Genomic DNA, 23282 nt, shown 5'->3' on the forward strand with positions numbered 1-23282 from the left:
GGGGTTCATCCGCAGCCCTTGGGTAGAATAAACCTCCACACAGAGATATGCACACATGTGTACCTCATTGCTGTGCATGCCTTGGGTGTCAATTTGTGCTGTTAATTGTAATTTCCACTGGGGATAGGGGGACATTTACAAATTCACAATCCTGTTTTTGTCCCCCAATCCAGAGTGTTACGGTTTCGGATTTGCTCTCCTAAATCTGTCTAATTATATCTTCTCACTGTTCAGCTGCTGAAATTCAGATGAGAGAAAAGAAGGTGATACGAATCAAAGAGTCTCCTTAGATCATTATGGCTCGCAGCAATACATTTAGTGATGTAAGGACTTCATTTGCCCCGGGTTTTACCTTCAAGACTAATTAGAGGTTCAGCCTGCAGCTTGAGAAGGCTCTAGACCGAGCAGAGAAATCCTGCAGACTTCTATGCATGTTTTATTTAGATCATTTGAGGTCTCTACCAGCACAAACTAAATATGATTCTAAGTAACATGTATTAGTAACACAGCATTTCTAACTTTATGTGGTCTTAATAACAATGTTTTGAATGCAAATTTGCATTTTTATGCTGATGATACAGTTATTTATTGTTCTGCGTCCACCCCGAAGCAGGCTCTTTGTCAGCTCCAGAATGCTTTTAACATTGTACAATCCAACATGTGTGATTTGAAACTTGTTTTAAATGCTGCCAAGACAAACCTAATGATGTTCTCGAAAGCAAAAGCCAAGGTCTTGAACCTTCCTCCTATCACCACCTTGCAGGGGACGGAGGTTGAATCTGTGTTGCAGTATAAGTATCTTGGAATTATAATTGACAATTCGCTCTCTTTTAAACCACACATTGTGGAACTCTTGAAAAAATTAAGAATAAAATTAGGTTTTTTCTTTAGAAACAAGTCTTGTTTTTCCTATGAGGCCAAAAAGAGACTAGTGTCTGCAACCTTTCTGTCTGTGCTGGATTATGGAGATGTGGTTTATATGAATGCATCTTCTCAGTGCCTTCACTCGCTGGACACCGTCTACCACGGTGCACTGAGATTCATCACAAACCTCAGATCCTTGACGCACCACTGCAATCTATACACTCGTGTTGGATGGTCTTCCCTGACCACGCGTAGACTGAAACATTGGCACATCCTTATATATAAGGCTATTCTTGGTGCTCTTCCCCCTTATCTAAGTATGTACATAAATAAAAAATGCACTGGATCCTATCGGCTTCGCTCAGATAACTTTTTCCTTTTAACTGTACCAAAGGTCCGTACTGAACTTGGGAAAAGGGCGTTCAGTTACACTGCCCCTCAAGCTTGGAACCTGCTTCAAACTGAGCTGAAACTCAGAGAGCTGGTCTCATTAGAAACACTCAAAGCAACTTTAACTGACCTCGAAGCAGGCCGCTGTGTCTGTAAATGCTTTGGCTAAACTTGGTGTATGACTGTGTTGTGATTGTGTTTTTTTTATTTTTTTTATTGTTTGTAACTGTAAAACTGTCTGAAACTGTGCTGTTTCTTGGGCCAGGACTCTCTTGAAAAATAGATTTTTAATCTCAATGAGACCTATCCTGGTTAAATAAAGGTTAAATAAAATAAAAAATAAATGGTTAATTGGTCAATCATAATTTTTGCCATTAAAATGTTTCCTGTGACTTCGTGATGCAAGTTTTTTTATTTTATGTATTTGTTATTTTATGTATTTGTTATTTTATGTATTTGTATTATTACTGTTTTTTCTGGGACCATGATCTAATGGGGTATTTGTCCTTCCTTTAACAGACAAATTGTCCTGTACTTTATATAATGTGCTGAAAGTGCCATGTCTGCAAAAAAAGTTAATAAAAAGATTTAAAAAAAAAATTTCATTAATTTTTCTCGATTCATCAATTTATAAAACTCACTCACTCAAAAAGTAGGGCTTTTTACGTAAAAACGACAGTGCTCCACTCGACAGGCCTGGCATCCTGTCAACGTTGATTTGTGAATAAGTAGTATCTGAGCTCCTGAATATTTTTGGATTAGGTGACATTACATGGTTACAATGTATAATCCTCTGCCAGCAGCAGACTCAGAGTGAGGGTGTGATTGACACGATGCGGTTTTCATTGCTGATGAGCAGCAGTGACCATTACAAGAGAAAACACGCTTAAGAACATCAGAGTTGAGAGCGGCTCCCAGTTGGTGTCGGCAAGCTGTCGTTGTTACCTTCATCTGTCTCCAAGGCCGAATCCTTTCAATGGCACTCAGGCCACTCTCAAACCCACACAGCAGCAACACTGTGCTAACAAAAATAAGATAATGCATCCCGATACGAATTTATGTCACAATTGAAAGTCATTCAGATTTTATTTTATACAAAAATATTTTACATTAGAAAACACAGCTTAAAATATACACAGTCCACTTGGTTATGCATCAACTGCAGAACCTTTCAACTCAAATATATCCGTCTCTAGGTAATATATATCTTTACAGCAAGAATAAAACACGTTTTTATTCTTCAGAAGGAGCTAGGGGTGATAAAGTAATGTCCATCAGTCCAACAAAACCTCTATAAACTCTACGACCTGATCGACGCAATGTCAAATAAACAGGAATATTATTCATCTAAATTTAATATAAAAGATACAACCAAACTAAGAGCGAGGAATGCTTCAGAATCTGAGTTGGAAATGATGAATACGTACATGAGCAGAAGTTCCTCTGTCCATCCATCTTTACCGCTGTCGCAGTATTGGTGTTCACACTGAATGTTAGGCGGTTGAAAAGTGTTAGTGGTGCACACGGCAAAGTAAACAAAAATTACTTTTATAATTGCAAATATCCCTGCGACCATCCTTGTAAGGACTTACTATGTGTTTATCTTTTTCAGTGTTTTAAACAACCCATACAAATTCCTATGACCTCCACCTTATTCGGGTAGAGGCAGAATCTTGAACCATCTACTGGTTAATTTGAACTAATTGTAATCAAATGTTGCGACTTGTACGTACTTTACGTAATAAAGCCTGCCTACAGCTCAGGATGAACCCGTCTGTACGTGAGGCCTTGCAGAGGTTAACCTGCTGGACATGAACACAAATGATTACTCTTGGAATACGATTCTATAACCTTTCCCTTGAAGAGATGAGGCATTTCAGTCAATGAATGGGTTGATGTCCATGAGGTTGAATACTTGCATCATGTAAAATAAATAACAGCAAAATAAGCTAAAGGATACCGAATGAAACTGGGAAAGGAAATATTCCAGTTTTTGCTTGCACTGAGTGTCCATTCATCCTCCAACTATCAGCTCAGGAACCTCGTCCCATGTTTTGGCATCATAGCAGTTCAGAGCGGAGGGCCAGCGAGAGCGTCCAGAGGGGGGGCAGCAGCCACAGGGGGGAGGGGGAGGGGCGGGCGCCTAAAGGGGAGGCGGAGTCCGAGGTGCAGGAACACACCTCGAACCCGTTCTCCGCGTGGTCCGGCTGATGCTGCACGTTGAGTCTCGTCTCCGTGTCCGGAGAGTCTGCCTGCATCTCGGTGCACAGCAGCCAGTCTTTGGCGATGGAGCGGGGGTATCCTGCCTCCGCCTCCATGTCGCTGCTCGGCACTCGCCAGTACTCCTTCCCCTTGAAGAAATAGGACGAGCCTTCGGAGAGAAAGGCAGAGTGTTGGCCTTTAGAAGTACAGCGAATTACAACAAAGAAAGACAGAATGAAGTACAGTTATTTTTACCTTTGCCCTTGAGACTGAAAGAAAGGCAACAATGAGGCCATTTGAGTATTAGAAGGAAAAAAACAAATATATTAACAAGATAATTGAGAAAAACAAATGTATAAAAAATACAATGGATGTTCTCTAGCTGCTTCCTATATCCTATTTGTGCAAGTGTTGGCATTAGAGCAGCTTGCTTTAATATCCACATAAGGAACAGGATTGTTTTTGCAATATACACAACAAGCAAAGAACACAGAATAAAGGGCCTTAATTTCATGAATCACTGACCCTGAGTGTTTATGCATACCACTTTCACATACCGCATGGTACACCTGTTTTAGAGGGAGTGTGAATCATTTCCACCAGGCTGGGATTACAAAAGATACATTTGTGTGTATGGCTCGACATCCATCATGGATAACCGTTTCCATCAACAAGACATCAGTGCAATCCCAGTAGAGGGTTTACCCACAAATAACATTGACACATCAGCTCCAAACTAGCATGAATGATTTCCAGAGCAAATGAAGTGTGAATGTGCCATCTTTATCAAATCAAGTTGAAATCAAGCTGTCAGATGAATCATGCATATACTCGGCTGTTGTAAGCAAGAAATGGCTGCAACCATGCATCAGTGTGTCCCTTTCACACAAACACAACACGATTAATTCATTCCTGTTGAGTGCAATGATGCCTCCCACAAGAGTCCATGAGAGATGGTTCATGTGTAATAAAGGGGGTGTGGCCTAAGTACTGGGGGCAGGACTGATCTACAGTGAAATAGGAGCCTTTTGTTGATAGGCACCAGTCACTTCAACACCACCTTAAAACTAGTAGCTAATATAACTGCAGAGTGAGCCCCCACATTCAAAGAGACTAGATAACATTCCCTGAATTAGGAAAGGTGTATTTTGTTTTACAGTTTAGAGCAGGGGTGTCCATATGTAATGAGAAGTTTCAGAACTGACTCGGCCTTAACTGGTAATATTTGTGTTGCTTTTACATTACTATTTTATTTAGTTTGATTCATATTGTGCCACCATAGAACAGAGCAGCCCATTGCACTGTGCCAGCTGATCATTACTGACACCACCAACCGTGCCTGTCCCTTCACTTCAGGGTGCTTAAGTTAATTAGAGTTTCCTAATTACCAAATGGACAATGGTAACCGCTGTGCGCTTCGTATGAAAATGCCACTTTGTAAGAACAAAATCACCCAAATGTCATTTGCCATTATGAAAACGGGTTCATAAAACTATTTGCGATACTTATTTTGTATTTGGTTTCCTAAACCATCACAAAGGTGTTTGTTAACTGGGTGATGTAGGCTGTATCCTGAGACAGACAAGAGGGGAGAACTAAACCGTATTTTGGCTCATTTTTCTCAACAGGTGATTGAAATGGATAAGTGGCGCAACATTAACAAGTGAAGGAGCCGAGTTGAGAATGATCCCTCTGTGTTAATGGCCTTGGAGCTCACCATTAACTGTGATAAATATTTATGTGTATGAATGCTTGTCTCAATTAACGTAATAATATTCAGTGGTATTGGATGAAGTAAGTCAAAGACGTAGGAGAACGTAGGAGTAAAGGGCAGAGGATGATTAAAGCAATTAGTCATCATCATCATCTGGTGCTGTCAAGTCCTGCACTCCAGTGGAATATTTTTCAAATAATATTTGGGAGCATTGAGTTCTTGCCTGCATTACACTTTGAACTCCATATTGTGAACATTTGCGCTACATTCGTCTATCCACAGTTTGGCCTTGATAATAAATGCCAAACAAATGGCAGACTCATCTGTGATCTTTCAAAAAGCTACTTAACGTTTTTATTGTACTCACTGTTGGGGAAATATTTTCCAAGGCCCATAACTTTGACCCAGTTTATCAGTTCAAACGGTCCTGACTGAGCACATGCACCTCTAACCTTGGCTGCTGTGCTCTCAGTGTTCTGTCTCCCTGTTCCTGCCTGTTGGCGTCAGCTGATAGAGGTGTTATGATTCTATCTTGTTATGCAGCATGTTGATTATTCTCTCTGAACTAGCTAAACACACGGGTCTGGGGTAGAGTTCTTCAGAATTGACGTGGCAACTCTACCGTGAGGTCAGAACCTCTGGCTCTTGTGACTTGTGAATTCTCTGGCCGAAGCTCCAAAATAAACCATCAGTGTTTAACATCAAAGCTCGCCCCGTGTCTCCTTCCTGGGTCGGTGACTCCCACTGCATTGCTACACAGAAGTTTCTCCCACACTCACTTTTGAAGGAACAATGGCCTTTATTTATCAGAACCCGTTTAATAAGGATAAGTATGTTTCAAATAAAAACACAAATTCTGTTAAATTAATGATGTCCTTTGTGATGTTGACAATGGGTAAGAGCTATAGTTCAAATAGATATAATGTGAAAGGTACGGTAGAAAAGGATTTGTGCTGGTCTTGGCATTTCACTGTAAAGAGCCTCTACACATTTTAAAGGGTGAAGGACTGTAGTAGTTCATTATCAGTGCATAATTGTGAGAACATATATCCAAGCCGGGCTGCAGCTGGCTTTAATAAATATCAAGTCTGCTCTTCAGTTTACTGCACGTATCTTATCTATAAACTTCTGAGGGGATCTTTCTCTCAGTATTACCCTAACCAAGTCCTGAAATGTCCTGACCGAAGCCCTTTTCAATGTTGATGTATTATCCCTACTTGTTCTCCATGTCCAGAGCTGAACTTTGTCCTCACAAAGATGGCAGTACAAGAGAACACACATCCACAAAGCCACTCTCCTTATCCATCTACTGCTTTTATTGGAGGCCCAAGCGCACAAGGCTCAATGCCACTTTGCTAAAATGCTTCTTTCTATTCCTCAAAGACTGAAAGTCATAGAGCTGTCCAAAGTGGTGAATACATTTCATATCTCAGTCGGTACTTGCTAATAAGCCGTGACTCAGAGTGAAGATACAGTTTTTATTCAGATTCTAAAGAGGAATCAGTGGCTGAATTAATTAAGCTGATGATGAAACTTATCTTCCTTTTAATACAGGCCTCATCATTGTCCAAGAAAATCTATTTATTGTGTAATACGTTTTCGAGACTTGGATAATGGTGATTAGATTTTTTCTTTATGCTTGGTCGAGACAGACTGATCTATAAACTCATTACTGAATTCACCTGAATTGAATTTCTTGTTTTCTGTTTATCTTTTGTTGTGTGCCATATTGTTAAAGAACTTTAGGCCGCACTCTTTGTATGGAGTTTGTTTACAAATAAAGCTTAACTATAACTGAAATATTAAGAAGAAGGCTCAGACTGGTGTCACTGTTTTATTTTTTCAACAAATCAAATGAATATTTCATCGCAGCAAACTCATCCTGACATTCATACTTAAGATGTAACTATTTCAAAATGGGTCACAAAAATATTGTCAGCTCTATAAAGACTCAATGTTTCTTAAAACTGCTGGGTGCCATTTGTTTAACTGTTGTTACTCAACGGGAGTCCATTATGTATTTATTAGGGACTCTCTGCCGAACATGCAACTTAGTATTTTCTGTAACAAAACAGCATTTGATCAATTTGATATAACTTGTCAGTATCACTATGATTTAATCTAATACTAGTCTATTACAATCCACATTTTCTGTCTGTTTACCATCTTTGTTTACAGTATACTATTTTATTACTGTGTCCCATTGTTCCTCTTTCTTATTTGCAGTATTTCCTGGGGCTCCAAATATTTGCCTATTATCTTAAACCCTTCATTTCACAATCACTGCAGGATACACTTCCTGACTTTATGGCATAGGTTGTAACTTTGCCTCTGCTAATGTGACACCATTTCAGTAATGGATGTTGACTGGTTTATGTGAACTCCCTCTTAAAAGACAATTTCCATGCCTGATACATTTGCTGTTTCTTTATATTTTTCTTAAAAGTCAAAACTATTCCTGGGTGCCATACTAATTCCAGCCGTTATGATTATTATCATCGTAACAGCTTCATTCATGCTACGTTTTTACCCGCAAAGCAACAATTCGATCTTGTTTTACTGCTTTTCTGTCTCTTTTTATCTTTACTCTGAGTCATTCATCTTACTAATGTCCCGTATTTTTCTTTTCTTTTCTTTATTAACTCTCTTCAACCTCAGGCGTCACCATATCTCCTGTCTGGATTGTCTTTTTCTCGTCTGTCCATCGAGATCTTTCCGTTCTATTCTCATAAATACGTGTCATCCTCTTCTCTTCTTGCTGTCATCTCACTTTCTTCTCACCCCCTGTCTGTCTCTATCCCTTTTTTCTCTCTCCATTCATCCTGAGCTGGTGAAACAGACAGAGAACACACTTTGATGTGGCTCCAGTTCCCATGCCCCATGGTCTGGCTATGTGCGTTTGTGCTTGAAGGTTTCCAAGTTTTCCCTTCCAGGCTCTGTGGTGATACTGGTCAGGGGTGAAGGGGAGTTGGGATTGGCCTCCTGTCTCATTCACACAGACACACGCCCAAATGTACACACGTCAAAGAGCTTAGGGCAAGACGGGAGACAAAACGCAGACCACTAAACAACTGATAAGTAAAGAGCTTCCTCCTATTTGCATGCTGCATGGGGGATTAGAAACATCCAGGCATCACATTTCAGGACTCTGTGGCAGTTCTAGGGTATTTTTAAAGATCTAAAAATGACCAAGCATCACTCAGACCTTACACACACAGGGAAAAAAGTTGCTCAAAGTTTCTCAGACGTATAGTGTTACTCTGTTTTACACCTCTCATTAACATGCACATGTGATCAGATGACATTGAAGCTTTGATGGTAGCAGGCGTTGTGTGACCTTGACACTCAGCTGCTACAGTGGAGCGGCTCACTGTGTGCTCACTGGGCCAGCTCCAAGGTTTCAACGTGGTTGACTTTGTGAATGTAAATCAGACTGTTGCCAAAAGAGACCACGAGTTTACTATGTCAAAATAACACATACAATATTTTGACATGCAAAACCAACAATGAGATGCAAATTTGCCCCTAATCTGTATACTGCAGCTTTGCCAACAGGAAATGTGCATGGATACAACCAGGAAGAGTGCCAACATTTTTAAAAACAAAATGTCATGACAGAGTGCACTGTTTGAATGATAAAACATCCTCAACTTGATAGGAATGTTTTCCAGGTGAAATGTTGTTTTCTATAAACTACAGAAGAGTAATACACGGATTAAAACGAACCACATGTAAGACGTTGTTGTGCGATTATTCTGTATTCAAATGAGAACTAACTGTTAAAAGCTGTATTCCACTCACCCATCAATCTGTACTTTATGTTAATAAAGGACAATCAAACTACTAATCAACCAAGATTTGTAGAGTGCTTGAGCTTCATGCTTATGTCAGCATGCTCAAGATCATAATGCTAGCATGCTAATGTTTAGCAGATCTTATGTTAGCGTGTTAGCATAATCATTTTTGATAGTAGGCTATAGGAAAAATGCTTGTGGGGGGGCATGCATGTATGTATCATGACAAGCAATATATCAGTCTTAGGACATTCAACTTAAAGTTATAAAGTAACGTAAAATACTGCAAAGTTGTAAAGAGCTTGTCTTGCTAACTAGCTAAATTGACGAGCTAGCGTTCAAGGAAAGGGAGGAAGGAGCGTGCCACAATAACGACAGTCCCTTCCGGTCACAGAGTCCGTTGGGACTTCACAATACAAGTTTGAACTTTATGACATTTCAAGACAAATCTAAAGAGTTAGATTAATTGTGGGGACCATGAATGTCTGTACAACATTTTATGGTAATCCGTCAAATAGTTATTCAGAATTTAAGTCTGGATGAAAGTGATGGACTGACTCAGCAAACAACATCCTTGGAGTCACGCTGTCGGCTAACATGAAATATAACAGACTAATTCAAGCTAGGCACAGTGTTTTACTGCTGGCAGGTAGTTGGCTCAGGATTTTAACCTGATAGTAAAACTTCCTCCAAGACTCCAAGCTACAGGTTTTCTAACTTGCATAACTGATCCTTTTTTATTTCTCTTATAATTCATTCCATTTCCCCTGAGAAGGATATTGCACAGTCTTGCCTTTGGCACCAGCAGACACCAGAGCCACCAGTGGTCTGATTCTCTGGTGAAGTGTTACAACTCCATTTTTCTCAGATATATAATAAGTCATTGCTGGAAGATAGAGACATAGGGGGATTCCTTCTTTCATACCTTGTATAAATATGTAATCCATCACTATGTCTTTATATTCAATTTTTAATGAATACAGAAGAGGTCAAAATATGTCACTGCCCTCATTCTAAACATCCTTTTCACTCTGGGTGATGGATTGGGTGAAAGTTAAGGGTATGAATTCCATTCATTATTTAATGGAATAGTAAATAAAATCAGGTACAGGCTTTCTGGCTATCACCAAACAGTTTTTTGGCTGTCAGCGTCTTGGATTTTTGGAACCAGAAGTGAAAGCGAAAGTGGAGTTATTTATAATTGGATGAGGAACAAAACCCTTTTAGTCAAGCAACATGCTACAATTAATTTGAATAAACTGAAAACACTAACTGCAAGGGTTAATGGTATAAGACACAGACAACAACCTAAATCACGTTGTATTTAAGGAGATTAGAAACTACTGATTGGACCATTAACACATTCAGTAAATGTTTAGTGAGGTAATAATATCAAGAACGTCGCAGGGGGATTTTCTCATAGACCTCTATACAACCCAACTTCCTTTTGCAACCAGTACTGGACATTTGAAAGAATACATGTTAGTCAATTGCACATTGCTTTCACTTTCAAGACCCGGAGGTCGCTGCTTGGTGTCAATATGCAGCTATAAAAAATAATGTTCTTTTGGCTACTCACCATCAGACCATCTTATGGCATCGTCCAGTTGTGGCGGCAGCCCCTTCCAGAGCGAGCTGTCTTTAGGGTATCCCAGGTCCATTCGTCTCAGGTGGTCATCGTAGCGCCAGTACAGGTTGTCCTTGAAGAAGTAGGTTTTCTCGTTGTGTAGCCAAACAAAGGCTGCATCTATTACTTCCAAGGGTAGGCCAAAGTCACTGATTGGACGAGGGTAGCCCTCCTCTACGTTATTATCCTTAAATACCCAGTACTTTAGACCTGAAGAGGGTGGACACAGAAAATATACCTCATCGATTTATAGTTTTATAAATCACACGCAACCGGCAGTGTATGCACTTGCTTTGATATATATGAATAGATTAGAGAACATAAATGTACATATAGGACACTTGTGAAATATTGAAAAGATGAATAACTATGGCAGCCAGTGGAAAAATCTGCCAGGAACGCTCTTAAATAAATGTATATCAAATGTGGTTCTGCAACCATGTGTTTTAAAACAAAAGTTATAGCTCTTTATAGCACAATTTCCTTCAAAGAGCCCTTAAAGTCCTTATCTTGCGTAATTTACTGTAGCTGAAAGATCATAGAACTGTTTCAAAATGCATTAACTTGTTGGGTCTTATTCCAGTAACACGTGATATAGATCGAATATCGTTTCCTATTTGCTGTAAATCACTTGTTAATATCGGGAAAATGGGTCAAATTCAGAGGTATCCAGAAAAGTCTGGATTCAAACTTGCCGCTGCTTGGTGCTGTGTCGTGACGTCACGTGTGGTTCCGCGAATCCTGGTGAGTTCAGCCCGTCCCAGCATCACACAGTGTAGCATTGCTGGTATAGCCGCATGTCAACTTTGTGTATCAGTGTTTATCTCCGAGTTTGTCTTGTTTTTTCCGGATCATGGTGAAGAGGTGTGTCGTTGGCGGGTGTAGCAACACCAATCGGGATGGTTTTACCGTTCATTTGTTCCCGAAAGAGAAGGTTTTACGGGAGAAATGGGAGCGATTTGTGCGATCCGGACGGCAGCAGGGAGCCAGACAGCGGCAGCCGGGAACCACACGTGACGTCACGAAATGGCCTGCTTCCAGAAGCAAAGTTTTTTTATTGGACCTAATATTTTTCCTTTTTTTACATATTATTCAGTATGAAATAAAGAAACATACATTGACTATCTGTTGCATACACCCCCCAGAAATCAACTGCCAAAAAAAGTTTTTAATGTAAGATAAGGACTTTAAGAAAGGTGTGGACGGTCTTATTTCATCTAGCCTCTTTAAAGCGTGGATGAAACACATTTTAAAGCGTCTGCAAGTCACCAGAAGTTTAAAAAAAAAAAAATTCTTTAACTCTTTTATCTAACTTGTGACAGAAAAGCAGGAGGAATAAAAAGAAAAGCCTTGTTGCAGATGATAACTTATTGAACCGGCCTAAATTCCGGTACATTTTAAGACTCATTCCGAAATCTGAAACACGTTGGAATGTAGTGTTGTTTTTAAGTACTATACCTTTAAAAAATACAATTTTATGATCCCCAGGCCTCTCATACACAGCATCCACACCGTCCAGATTGGAGGGGAGGCCCCTCCAGAAACGATGGATCTGAGCGGGGCGCAGGGACACCAGGTGCTTCTCTCTTGTTAGTCGCCAGAAGTACTTCCCTGTAAAGGAGCAGAACAGAACAGACGTGAGGATCAGCACATTTCAGGATGCTGGTACCAAATAACAAGGCTCTCACAGCCATTATATATATATTTTTTTATAAACTTCCCACGGGTTAACTTGCAACAATGCAAATGTAAATGGATGTAATAAAGATTAGCATGGTTCATGTTGTCATTGGCATGTTTTTGTAGAAGTACTATGCACTGTGGAAGTACATTTTCAAGGTTGACTATTTTACTGAATGAAGGGGTTAATTTAAATTAATACATTAATTACTGTTAACTGCAGATGTTATTAATTAATTATCAATCTTAATTAAACAAAGGGCATTAGTTGATTCCTTTCCTCTGCAGCTTGTCCACGTCATCATCCCCTTTATGAGATTGTTTGCAAAACTTGTGACCTTTTAGAACAGCTCACCAAAAAGAAAGCCTTATATTCCATCAAAATCCTCAGACAATAAGCTAAATAAAACAGCTGCGTTATGTCTCTCAAGGATTTGTCCAAGCGAAACAGATGTGGCAGGCCGATACAATCCCAATGTGAAAGGCTGTCAAGAAGTACCGAAAAAAAATCTACATCTTGATTAAATGAAGTGTAACAAAAAAAGTTTAAATCCTCTCTTAACTTGTAATCTAATCTCTAGTGACACAAGATGTAAAAGGGGTTCAAAGGATGTCAGCTAAAGTTCAGCATACTTTGCTAACACTTCTGCCGCTGAAGGTATGCAAGTCTGTTTCGTGTTCCTGTTGTCAGTAGGAGTCTTGGGGTCATTCCTCCAGAGGGCAAGCATGAAAGCCTGATGTAACTTTTGGACTGCGTTCTCTCAGCAGGGCTCAAGCGGCTCAGTCGGGTGTCTGCATCTCCCCCGCTCTCCTCTTCATCCTCTCTACATTTTAAATATGCTTTTAATTCCACTCATTTAGCGAATATCTTCTCTGTTATCTGTTTCCCAGGCAGCTCTGCATTGTGTCTGTCTTTCTCCCTTTGTGACTCCGTACCTTTGAAAAAGAAGGCCTCTCCTCGTATCTGGGCCACTGCATCAAAGTGGCTGGTGCATCTGTCTGGGGCATCACGAGCCAGCCTGAGAGAGATGGGGAAAGTAGGAGGAGAGAAGATTGTGAAAAGAGGAAAACCAGGAAAACTACTTTCTAAAAAAACTGGACACTTCCTATTTTCGAACAGTGAATACAATATTGTTTATGTGCTTTGAGACCTTATTGCCAATCATCTAAAATAATTGATTAAGAACATATAAAAGTGTATTTGCCAAAAACTATATTAACTTTTTCTTTGAATTCAATATGTATTGAACATTTTCAAGACCTTTTAATGCATATAATTTGGTTCAGGCTTTTATTTTGGGTGCATGAATCAAACCTGGCTGAATGACAGTCCCTCTGTGCATTTGCCCCCGGGGTTTAAGTGATTTAAAAGCATTGACGTGGCCAGCCTGCCAATGATGGAGCCATTAGCACCGCAGGGCTGAGAGTGGGAGCCCGCCCAGGCCTTATATTACCAACAAAGCTCTCCATTCAAAGCTCTATTAACACTACACCACTGCCTAGTGGTCAGCCTTGGTGCCCTTGTCAGGCCCAATCCAGCTTTTTCACGCATCATGACCTGATGGATTCAGGAGGAAATGATTAATGACGGCAGTTAAAAATCTAGTTTGATGTCCCCACCACTGCCTTTTTAGCTTAGCCCTCTTTCTCAGCTGTCTTATTATTACTGTAGTGGGTGTGCATGCATGTCTGTTATCTGAGAATAATTAGTATTTCATCCTCCTTCATTATTAAGACATTTTGTCTTTGGTCGAACGTCTTGGGGGCTGTTTTAAGGTGAGTGCTTGGTGGTTTGTGCATATGTGAGCGCGTGTTTGTACATTCAAAATACATGAATGGACAAAATGAAGCCTAATTATCCTTGATAATCTGAAAAACTACGGGCTGATAGCTGCCCGACTAGCTTTGGGGAATTACTTAATTAGACGGGCAGGCTCCCAAGCTCACTCTCAGCCTCTCTGCTAATTTGATTTGTTGGCACCTCATGACTTCATATGAAGCACCAGAAAAACTCTTTCCACTATAAATGTTCAGGATTCCTACATGCATTTGTTACATTGAATTTCTGAGGAAGTGAGAACAAAAGGAAGAAAATTAAAAAACAAATCACAATATAATTATGCTGATGTACAGGGAACCATCGGAGAAATGGAAATCTCTTTATAATGAGGTCCAAAACGCTGCAAAACAAAGTGAGTTCCACTATAAATATAGTGTTCTTATGGAAGTAGCTCAACTTAAATAAAGCCACTTTTTTATGGCTGTGTTCAAATGCATAGTTGAAGGATTGCTTGTAAGGAAAATAGTGAAAAATGTGATTTTTGTAGACGCTGATAAGAAGCCATAAGACAAATAAGCAGCACATGTCTCAAAGAAGCTGGTAACTTAAGTGTTGTTTTTGAAGCAAAAATGGTATTGTGCCATCCTAATGTTATTGATACTCCTATCTGCTGCACCTCTCAGGCCTAACAGCACAGTTGCCATGTTAAATGGGATTTACAGAATGAGTAAAGGTCAGAAAAATCAGCTTTCACACAAAACTGCCATTTTGGTGCAAGAGTAGGATCCTAGCTATATATTGAAGGGTATATAAAAGTAGTCAGTTTAGGTTTTTAAGTGTCTTAGTAACACTTAAGTGCTGTCTTAAGGGTTCTTAAGCTGGAAACATGTTTGAGAGTTAATTGAGTGTTCTTAAGACAGCACTTAGTTTTTGTTGCATGTAAAAGATTCCAAGTATCTTTACATGTTCTACTTACAGTAGAGTAGATCTGTTTTCAGGAAGGTCCAGCAGTACCGGGGGTTCAGCCGTCTGGGAGGGGTTGCCTGGTCGGTTTGTGTGGGACACCGAGTCTCTGACACCTAGTAAGACGTCAAATGTCATTAAATATGAACACCTCATCTTCATGTCTTTCATCCTCTTTCCCAAATTGATATTTTGTGTTTCTTTTCTGTAGGGAATGGTGTGATAAGGTCTTATGCCCACAGTGAGGTCCAATTAACTCCATACATGTTTCCAATAAATCAATAACCTTCCTCTACAGAGCTCATAAGTTGCTGCTTCCTGTGTGGGGAGGCGTTTGTATCTGCAGTGTGCTGAAAAATACCTAATTACAGAAAAGGCTCTTGAGTTATGGTTAAAGAAAGAGAATAAGATTCTGTGTGTATGTCTTTGCAACTTTTTTGTTTCACAGCACTATGAGACCCTCAGGAGAGGCTGACATATCTTCAAGATTCAAAGGTTTATTGTCATAGCATATACACAACTACGGTGTGAAATTCTCTTATGAATCAATTACCGGTAAGCCAAAATGTTAAGTGGCATAAATGACATGCTCAAAAGCTAAAAAAGACATGTACTGTACAGCCAATGATGACATTTCTTACTTTTTAGGTACTTTAGAAATACTTGGAAAGTGTGACCGTAGAATAAATTGAACAATGACTCACCACAGAAGTGATACATGCTGTTACTTCCAATTATAAAATGGTTTTCATAGTTACATGACCACTTTTTCTACAAACATCTTCTCCAGTAGCAACCAATTACTGATTGTTGATGTGTGTGTACTTCTTTTTAAACACATTCCTTCGTACCGTAGAGCTGCCAGACGCGGACCTTGTCTTCATACGGAAGGTCGTATTTCAGAGGGTCTCCTACAGGACCCTGGTAGTACGGTCTCATGATGGACTCTATGGCTGAGGTGTGGACCAGGCCGATGGCATGACCAAACTCATGGACTGCAACCGCAAACAGATCCATCCCATGAGTGTCTGACGGAGAGGGAGAGAAACATGAGTTTACATCATGTGGTTAAATATGATTAGGATACAGAAATCTATATAAAAAGGTGAAAGAACGACAATTAAAAAAGTTATACTAAAAAAGTTTTGTTTAGAAAACACATGGAACTGTGGCAACTTCCCAATTTCTGTCATAGTAAAATTACAGAATACTCGTTGGTAAATGCTCAATATAGACTTTTTCTTTTTACAATCGAGCTTAGTGTTGACGCTGTTGCAGTTGTGACAGTAGTTACTATGGTGACAACTGCGGTCCTCCCATAAAATAACTGATGTGATGTGATAATCATAATCTTATGCCCTACAGTTTTGTGCATAGTTACTAGTTGTAGAGTAATTTAATCTGGTATATTTTCTTTATATGAGACTTATGATATTTTTCAAATAGCCAGATGTGTTGAATGCATTGCTTGGTATGTGTGTGTATGAGCAGGACATGAAACATTTTTAGTACATTGTTTAGGAAAGACTCAATGGTCACATTCACCAATGTAACCAATATGCGTCCTAAATTGACCCCAGTCAAACACGTTTTCAGGTATTTCATCCTCTTTCAGTTCATCTGCTCATGGTGCAAATAAGAGGCATGACAGACAGCTCAGGAGGCTTTGAGTGCTGCAAGGCATGTGGTGTAGTGAGATAACTACGATGAAGCTGCCACGTCACCTCGGCTGGCAATCAAAACCTGAGTGTGGAGAGACACCTGAACACCATAAAAGCATCCGTTCCTCTGTGTTCAGCAAGAAAAGGAATAGAGAAAGCTTCCCAAACTCTTTGTCTGACTCTGCCAAGCAAGACAAAACCTGGGGCTCAGAGATTTAGATTTGCAGAAATATGGAGAGCTAGCGTGTCGGGCCGAGCCAGCTTAGGGTTCCTTGGTGGCTCGGCTGAAGTCTGCATTCGGTTAACCTAAGGTTGGCCTCGACGTGGGACGCGCACTCATGCTTATGGTACCCAGCTGGGGTTTCCAGGAGGCAAATGCCAACTCTAATCTACATGAGCACATGGGGCAGAGTGGAAAGGTGGACAAAAGGAAGGAGAGAGAGAGAACAGGAGCTCAGAACAGAGTTTGTACCATGTAATCATATTCACGGTCCATGGGAGGCTGACAGAATGATCGTAAGGCCTGTGGACAAAGTAGGAGCGCAGATAATTGGGAGGATGAACTAGATTCATTTAGGAAGGCAGAGAGATAGAGATACAGGAAGGACTTTTGTGTATCTCCACACAATATTACATCTTACCAATGAGCCATTAAGCATTTTATCCAGCCAAACGATTACATTGCATGAGGATTAAGATACTTCATTTACTAGATCTCAAAAATGTTCATGCGTTCCATTCCTCCCATCCTCAAAAACCAGGATCACAGGATAGGAGGGTTTTGATCTTAGGTACCTTTGAGAAGAATAATGCCTGGCTAATTCAAAAACATCACAGAACTCTTAGTGGATGCCCTGGAGTTTGCCTACAGGGCAGGCCTGTTTGCTGAAGATTCAGTCAACATGAGTCTGGACCATCTTTAACAGCCTGGGAAGCCATATAGGGAAAATGTTTGAAGACCTACAATCTTTAGAACAGACCTCCTGGTCTCTCGGATTGCATCAGCTATTTTATTTAAATTGTTATTATAAATTCTTACACATTTATTTAATCATGTTGCACCATTTAACTTATAAAATGCTGCCACTGGGAGCAAACAACGGAAAGATATGAAATATTCCCCTGCAAACATCGGGCTTTTATTGTGAAAGGTAAGAATGGAAATAGCGAATGTGGTATGCGCTTCAAAATCCATCACAAGAGAAAACAATATATACAAGTGACAAAGCTTTGTAAATCAAAGTAATTCTGTACTTTATTTATATATCTCAAACAATGTCAAGTTTTATAGTGGTATTCAATAGGATTTAGATTGAGTGCAAGCTTGAACTATGGTAACCGATCTATGTCACCTATCAGCAAGCTAACATCAGTAGCAAAAGACAGCTAGCAATAACAAGGTGTTAGAAATAGTCTCTACATAAAAACCTTACCTAGTGATAAGACACATAATTCTAAGGGCTCCAAGTTCATAGAAAGTACAACTTGTTTTTAAGGGTCACTATAACTCAATCACCAAGAATACTCATCAGATTAATGCAACAGGTCAGGGCGTACAGCTGGTCCATTACACTGGTGTTGCCCATAGCCAACAGCCAGTCGACCATTTCGAAAAAAGTATTGCTCTCATGGGTTGAGATCAAACAACACAAATAATTGAGTAACCAGAGATCATTGCCAACAACTTCCTCATTCTCCAAAATATCTGCCACTCCAGGCCAAAGAAGCTTGGATCCAGCATCATTAATGACCCCCTCCACGCACATCATCCTCCACGCACATCATCCAAACTCTTCCTCGCAGGGAGCAACTTGGAGCCAAAACAGCCAGGCACACAAAACAGTTTCTACTGCTCCTCATCAATACATCTGCTCTCCTCCGAAACTGGTAAACACGATGGACAACAGCACTGCAAAATGTCTAAATATTTTGCTACTAATGGAAGGGTCAGTAACTACCTCCTACTTTAAGACAGGATGGGCAACAAACGGACCTGAACCGTTATACTAATACTCCCACATGTTGGAAGACATTCACTGCAACAAGAAACATAATGGACCAAATCAGAAACAAAAGGGGTAGACTTTGCATTTTGCAGTCAAATAAATGTTTGAAGAACACTAAAGCAATAGAACTGTAGTTCACTTTGACTCAGGGGTTTTTAATACAGCCAGTCTTCCTCTCCCACTTCCCCAGAGGAGAAGATAAGGGCAGGATGTGTTTGGAAACTCGAGGGAACTTTAAAGACACCGGCTTTGTGAAAAAAAAATGTGGATTGGAATAATATTTTGTTCTGCAACCTCGCGCATAATGATGCCGAGACCATCCAGGTTCCAAATACAGGAGAGTTAAAGGTGAAACTATTATGATTCATTTCAGAAATTTGTGTTTGTTTTTTTTAAAGTTACATTTCTAGTTTGAATGTACTTCGCCACATAGTTCTATCTCCTTCCCTATTCATAAAGCAAAGGCACTTTTCATAAACCACTATACAAGAAAGTTGATGAGAAATGATAACGCAAACAGATAAATGGGCCCAGAAAAACCTTGGGGCACATACTATAGATCAGGGGTGGGGAACCTTTTTTCCTCTCAAGGGCCATTTCAATGTTTACAACATCCTTCGAGGGCCGTACAAATGATTGAACTCAACGTCTGCTTAAAAAACTCAAATCACAGCCCATTCATTTCGCCTTTCTTTCATGCTGTGCAAAGAAAAAGCAACCTCTTAATCCAGATATTTGACCATGACCCGCGCATTCATGCACCGTGGCATGACCACCAAAACAGAAAGATATGGACACAAGATGTGTGCAAATGTATTTAGTTTCATATCCATGTGGACATGATTTAAGTGTGGGGGGGGGGGGGGGGGCGGATCTAACCTCATCTCGGGGGGTTTGGGGGCATGCACCACCAGGAAGATTTTTTTTAAATGTTGAAGTTAAAAGCATCAATCTGGTGCACTTTGAGAGCAACATGAAGAGATCTATGGATACATCTCTCAACACCCATATGAAACAGAACTGTAAGCAGATTTTTTTCTTTATGGATATTTTACAAATCACTCCCCTTTTAAACTGTATTCTTGTTTATTAATAACAACTTTTTTTTTACTGTCATATTAGTATTGTAGCTATACCCGTTTACTTTATTCTCTTATTTTTCTATAACTATAATGATCATATAAAGATTTGCCTTTACCTCACTGGTTGGAGAAAAAGCTTCTTATATTCGTTAGCATAGCCAGCTAACCAGATGCTAATAACAACAAAGTTATTGACTGTATGATCAGTATGACAGATGAACAGATCGCCACTGGGCTTTCAACTAAAGACACAGCCACGCAAAAACTGCGGCATGTGTACAGCTCCTTATGGGTATTGCAATTTGTGAAGTCCCGGCCCGGAGCCGCGTTCTGGTGCTCTCCGTTAGAACTACACTCCTGTCAGACGAGACATATACCACGTGATGACACGTTAGGCTCGTGTTGTGTTCAAGGACCCTGACCTTGGCCAGGAAAAACAAGCTTGTTTAATTATTTTGCGGTCTAGATTTCTTGAATTTTTTTTTTTTTGCGTGTGTTTATAAATTACCTCGAGGGCCGTACCAAATGGTCTCGCGGGCCATAGACGGCCCGGAGGCCGGAGGTTCCCCACCCCTGCTATAGATCATTAGTTTATGTTGTTGATGACTCACTCTTCTTTAGCTCTTTAAAATAACATTGACAATGAGCTAAGTATGAATCACCTTGGTTTATAAAGACCCTCCGATGCACCAGGTACAGATGATTTGTCGTTATGAAATGAATGCAGCGCAGAAAAGCTCTCCATTTATTTCTGATGCGGTATGCAACTACAGTGGCCTCCAGTACTTGGTTAAACTTTGTAAAGGAAAATAAGTATTTAGCTCAAAGGTTAGCCTCTACATTTGAGTAGTGCAAATACTGCAATGCTAGGGCCTATTATTATAGCAGGTTGCTAGTGTTTATTTATCTTAAAATGGTGGCCTATTATGCAAAATCCACTTTTTCATGTATTTTCTACATAAACATGTGTCCCCTCTGTGTAAAGGGATTCTGAAAGTTTCAGGAACAAAGATTCTCTCACTTTTTGTCCTGATCCATTTCTATAAAAACCTGTCTGAAAATGAGCTTATCAGATTTTGCCCACTTTATGATGTCAGAACGATTTTTTTGGCTTGTGTAACCATTAGCCAATCACCAAGGTAACCCCCTCCCCACACACACACCTTATTACCTGAATCTCCTCCTAGAGCACCATTGTGTTATTTTGAACCAAATACCTCTCAGCGGGGCGTGGGGAGGGGCTCCTTATTTTCATCTAAAGTAACAGGTAACAGACAGAGAATCAGCACTTTGGAAACAGGGCTGAAACAGAGGGGATTAAGGGGTGCTACAATGATCTGTTTGGTATTTGGAGCAAAACACTTAATTGACCTGTTTTGTATATATCTGAGACCTATAATACTGTATATTGATGAAAAACAGTATAATAGGGGACCTTTAATTGTAAAAAGGCATATTGGTTTTTCAAATGAGTGTCATTCAAAAAACATTTTGTTTCACAGTTGATTTTAATTCCAGGTTCAGGAACACAAAAAGTACAAGAAGTGTTCAAGTGTTAATAATAACATCAGTGCATTATAAACTCAGACAATTTATCAGTTCCTCACGTAAAAGTAGTAGCAAGTGTCAGCAAGTGTTTCAGCAAACATTTTCTATGCTTAGTACAGGCCCAAGAGTATAATCCCTTTCTGACATCTCCGTCCTGTGTTCACATGTTTATCCGCTAGAGTTTCATGTACACAGCCTAGTTTTATATTAACTAGCCTTGGAGATACTATAAATCCGTCCCCTGGCAATGTTCTTAAAGTTTGAATGATAGACCACAAGCGACCTAATGGTTGTGTTGTAAATGATCTATGATCGGAAGTTATTCTGAAACCCAAATACTCTGGAAAATGGCCCATAGACAAAAGCCTTTTTGGCTATTTGGCCAATGGTCTTTTGTTCCAAAAAGCAAACAACCAATGTTCTGAAAGCATGTTGATCCAAAATAAACAATCTCCCCCACAACATACAGAATCACATGGCTTATTATGCAGAATAACTTCATTTTACCTTAGAGTAAGCCAACCAGAGATAGAGTAGTGCGGGTCATGCCTTCGTCATGGTAGAACAAATAAATAGGAAGGTTGTTTCTGCATTATAATTAGCTATCAGCCCATGTTGGTTGCAGTCTATTTTTCAAAGCATTGGGTATAACAGAATGAAAGATATGGGCTTGGTTCAATTGGACACATATTGAACTATTGGGCTTTGGAATAATGGGCTGGCGGAACAATGGCATGGCACCGGCCTTGTTGCCTCATATTTCCTATAAAGTCAGTAGACCATAAGACAGACATTTTAACCATGATATATATGTACCCTTTATGCAGTAGATGACATAACTAGATTCCTCATTTTTCTGTGTTAGTTTCTTAACTTTGGAGGAAAGGCAAACCAAAAAAGACTAAGTCTTGGTTTGCGTATTGTCTCCGGAGTCCTATCTGATTGGTATCTCTGTTTCTTCTTTGCAGCATTGTTTGCTGTTTTTTTTTTCTGTTTTTTCTATTCTGTATAGTCCTTGAATAATTTGTTATTGTCTGCTCGCATCAGTCTGGAAATGTGGTGGTGTTTGGTCCGGGGCAATTGCAAGATATTACGTAATATAAAGACCGTGTTTGAAGACAAAACTGAAAAACTTTAAAATTACACTTTCAGGGTTCTATAAGTAACATGAAACAACATGATGTAGCCTAGACAGTCTAAACTCTATCAGTGACCTTTCAATATCCAGAGTTTTTTCTAGGATGAATTTGCACTTTGTGATTTATCTATTAAGATTTTTTTATGAGAGATAAAATAGCACAATAAGACCTTCCAATCTGCATACTAGTGCTTCTTTTCATTAGTTCTTATTACATCTTGATGGGCAACCCATCCTCACAGAGACATAAACAGAAACACAGGGCGCATGCACACCACAGAAGCACATAAACAGAAACATTTGTAATCTTCTGAGAAATTCACCTGCTTAATGAAGCTTTTGTTTTAGTCAGGGTAATCAGTTTGCAGAGGCAGATTGTTGGCAGAGTGCTAATTAATAGAAGCATCTTCTGCCTGTCAAAGCATAAACAGCACTTCCTCTATTTATTTGATCTCATGGAGGCTCCGCCCTCTCACGACTCCCAATGGACACACGAACCATCAATCACACAGCGGGAGTGAACTGGTCTGCTTAATGTGGTGCTTAATATTCCTCTATTCAGCATGATAATCGTACACATTAAGAGATGGCCTTGGCGGACCCAGACTTAGGGTCCTGCTGAGAACACTGTACCAGGAGTTGGGGGAAGGGAATTAGCAAAGGCAATTACTCAGCTACGGATTTGTCTGATAAGGTTCATTTTCTAAATATGATTACCTAGCACCCCAATCTGCTGAAGCACCAACATTCACTTCTTACCCTCTGGGCTGACCTAACACGTTTACATCTCCTCGAGGGATTAGATAGCTTTTGAAAAAAGTTGCTAAGAACAA

At 39.8% G+C, this 23282-nt stretch overlaps 1 protein-coding gene across 2 annotated transcripts in view; it reads right to left on the reverse strand.

The window, feature by feature from the left end:
* Positions 1–2321: 2321 nt before the first annotated feature.
* The window catches only part of LOC307024788 (matrix metalloproteinase-17-like), a 63045-nt gene continuing 42084 nt past the window's right edge, over positions 2322–23282 (reverse strand). For both annotated transcript variants that reach the window (XM_079659186.1, XM_079659187.1), the window contains exons 6-11: positions 15866–16042; positions 15028–15130; positions 13208–13290; positions 12050–12202; positions 10544–10801; positions 2322–3625 (exon numbers count right to left, since the gene is read on the reverse strand). In XM_079659186.1, coding sequence (XP_079515312.1) covers positions 3315–3625; positions 10544–10801; positions 12050–12202; positions 13208–13290; positions 15028–15130; positions 15866–16042 — 1085 coding nt within the window. In that variant the 3' untranslated portion in view covers positions 2322–3314. The remainder of the gene's footprint in view (positions 3626–10543; positions 10802–12049; positions 12203–13207; positions 13291–15027; positions 15131–15865; positions 16043–23282) is intronic.

This window comes from Notothenia rossii, assembly GCF_949606895.1.
Source record: "Notothenia rossii genome assembly, chromosome: 11".
Lineage (NCBI taxonomy): Eukaryota > Metazoa > Chordata > Actinopteri > Perciformes > Nototheniidae > Notothenia > Notothenia rossii.